The sequence below is a fragment of the Monoraphidium neglectum genome (genome assembly GCF_000611645.1).
Source record: "Monoraphidium neglectum strain SAG 48.87 unplaced genomic scaffold scaffold05781, whole genome shotgun sequence".
Lineage (NCBI taxonomy): Eukaryota > Viridiplantae > Chlorophyta > Chlorophyceae > Sphaeropleales > Selenastraceae > Monoraphidium > Monoraphidium neglectum.
The window spans coordinates 1-2837 of NW_014007850.1; the positions used below are offsets into that span (position 1 = coordinate 1).

General features: G+C 75.3%; 1 protein-coding gene across 1 annotated transcript; it reads right to left on the reverse strand.

Moving 5' to 3' along the window:
* Nucleotides 1-79: 79 nt before the first annotated feature.
* Nucleotides 80-2804, reverse strand: MNEG_15905 (hypothetical protein; the record flags this gene model as incomplete). Its single annotated transcript, XM_014035624.1, has 3 exons — nucleotides 80-163; nucleotides 222-2177; nucleotides 2715-2804. The coding sequence occupies 3 exons, from the start codon at nucleotides 2802-2804 to the stop codon at nucleotides 80-82; spliced, it is 2130 nt and encodes a 709-aa protein (XP_013891078.1).
* Between the last annotated feature and the right edge of the window lie 33 nt (nucleotides 2805-2837).

The following is a 2837-nucleotide window of genomic DNA, read 5'->3' on the forward strand; positions in this document are numbered from 1 at the left end:
GAGCCGCGCTTGCCGCGCGGGCCCTGGCGGCCGGTGGGGGTGCCGCCAACTGCAATGATCGCCGCGCGCACCAGCGCCCTCACCTCCGGTGCGATCCCGCCACCGCCGCCGCCGCCGCCGCCGTCGCCGCCGGCCGCCCTGGCCGGCGGCGCCGCCGCGGGCGCTGACGCCGCGGCGGCGAGCAGCGCGCGCCTCACAGCCTCATACACCTCAAGAGGCACCCCCTGGCGCCGCGGCGCCAGGCGCAGCGCCGGCGCCGCCGCCGCCTTGGTGGCCGGCGCCTTCTCTTTGTTGCCGGCCGCGGCCACGGACGCGCTGGCGCCCGTGGCGGCAGCCGCTTGCTTCGCCCCCTTGCCTTTCTCCTTCCCGTCTTTCTCCTTGCCGGACGCCGCGGCCGCGGTGGCCTTGTCCTTGCCTTCCCTGTCCTTTGTCTTCGCGTCTGCCCCTTTCTTATCATCCGCTTTCTTGGCGCTGCTGGCTGCGCCCGCCGCCGGCGCGGGGGCGCCTCTGTCCTTGGCATTGCTGGGCGGCGGTGCCGCCGCCGTCGCCGCCGCCGCAGCAGCAGCAGCCTTCTTCGCCCGCTTGCCCTCGCCCTGCGCGCCCGCTGCCGCCGCCGCCGCCTGCTGCTGCTGCTGTGGCTGCTGCTGCGGCGGGTGCTGCGGCCCCTTGGGCGCCGGCTGCGCCGCGGCGGCGCGGGGCCCGCCGTGCGCGCCGTGGGCCGCGGCCGGCGGCGAGAGCGGTTCCTTCAGGCTTGCAAGCGCCCGCGACAGCAGAGCAGTGCCCTGCGCACCGATCGGCGCGGGCACCTTGCGCACAGCGCCGGCGCGGGCCGGCGACGCCGGCTGCGGCGGCGGCGCGCCAGCGCCCCCGCCGGCGCTGCGGGCGCCCGCCGCTGCCCCGCGCAGCGCGGGCTGCTGCTGCTGCTGCTGCTGCTGCTGCTGGTGTTGCTGCTGCTGCGGATGGTGCGCCTGGGGCGGGGGCTGAGGCCCCGCCGCGCCGCCGCGCGCTGGGCCGGCGTGCGACGGCGCAGCAAACTGGTCCTTGCCACGCGGCCAGCCGTCAGATGGACCGCCACCACGGCCCCCGCCCGCTCCAAGGCCGCCGGGGCCCCTGCCCCCAGGCCCAGGGGGCTGCTGTTGCTGCTGCTGCTGCTGTTGCGGAAGCGGGCCCCCCCGTCCCGCCGACGGGCCCACGCCGCCGCGGCCGCAGCCAGCCGCTGAGTAGCCGTACGCGGCCGGCACAGGAACCAACACCCGCTGCTGCTGCCGCGGCTGCTGCGGCTGCTGAGGCGGCGGCTGCTGCGGAGGCGCCTGCAGGTGCTGGTGTGGGGCCGCCTGCTGCTGCTGGTGCGGCGGCGGCTGCGGCTGGTGGTGCTGTGGCAGCAGCTGTCGCTGCTGTTGCTGCTGTTGCTGGCGCGGTTGCTGCTGCTGGTGCTGCTGCTGCTGGTGCTGCTGCTGGTGGACCTGCTGCTGCTGGTGCTGCACGGGCGGCGGCGGCCCAGCCGCGCCGTGTCCGCCTGCAGGCGGCCCCCTCCCACCCGCAGGGTATCCCGGCCCGCCAAAGCCAGCCGGCCCCGCCGCCCCCGGCGCGCCGCCGCCGCTGCCTCGGCCGCCGCGCACAAAGCCGGGCGGGACCCCCTCGTCTGCGACAGCAGCCGCGGAGGCCGCCCCTGGCCCCAGCGCCGGTGGCGCGCCCGTGGCAACACCGCCGCCGCCGCCGCGCGGCACGGCGCCGGGGACGGGGGGGCCGAAGCCAGCTGGCGGCGCCTCGTCATCATAAAGGTGATCTGGCAGCCCATGATGCGCCTGCTGCTGCTGGTGCTGCTGCTTCTGCCCCTGGCGCTGCTGCTGCTGCGGCTGCTGGTGCTGGTGCTGCTGTTGCTGTTGCTGCTGCGGCGGCTGGCGGTGCTGCGGCGGCGCCGCGCCAGGCGCCCCCGGCTGCCCCGCGTGCTGCTGAGATGGGTAAGCTGCCGCGGCTGCCGCCGCCGCGTCGGGCTGCGGGGCCGCCTGCAGGTGTGGCGGGGCCACCCCGCCAACTGCGGGGCCGCCGGGGCTGGGAGACGCGCCGGGGCCCACGGCAGGGGCGCCGCCGGGCGGCGGGGGGCCGCCGTGCTGCTGCATTGAGTTGAGCATCTGCTTAATCATGGAGGTCATGCCCTCCTGCTGAGACTGCTGGCTCTGCGGGGCACCAAGAAGGTGGGGGGGGGGAGGCAAGAGACGTGGGCAGGGTGAGGGGGGCGGTAGAACGGGCGCGAGCCGGCCATGGCCCGGAAACAGGGCGCGCCGAGCGGCGCGAGCGGCCCGCCGACCTGCAGCGCACTACAGGCAGCCTCTCAGCTCATCCTGCCGCCAGAGTTCAGCGGCCGGTTTGGGGCGACGGCCGCCGCGCAAGCGCCGCGCTTGCGGGGCAGCAGGCGCAGCCCTTCCCACACTTAGCCTTCCATACCCCTGACCAACACACCGCCTGGATGCATCACATCCCGAATCAAAAAGAATCACTTTTGAAAGTCAATCAGAATCAGTCCCCTGCTGCACGGGCATACACCCTCACCAAATTCACCCCGACCTGGCCGCCAGCCCGCCACCCTGCGGCGATCCCCCCCCCCACAATCAAATGCAATGCCACGCACACGCGATGCGCACGCACACACACGCAAGCGTACACGTGTGCGCGCACGCGCGGCCGCGCCCATCCGTGCGCGCGGAGCCGCGCACCTGGTGAAGCAGCGACTGCATCTGCCCCATGACCTGCTGCTGTAGGTACTGCTGATACATCAGCATCCACTGCTGCTGCTGCTGCGCCATCGCCTGCAGCTGGGACTGCACCTGCGCCTGCAC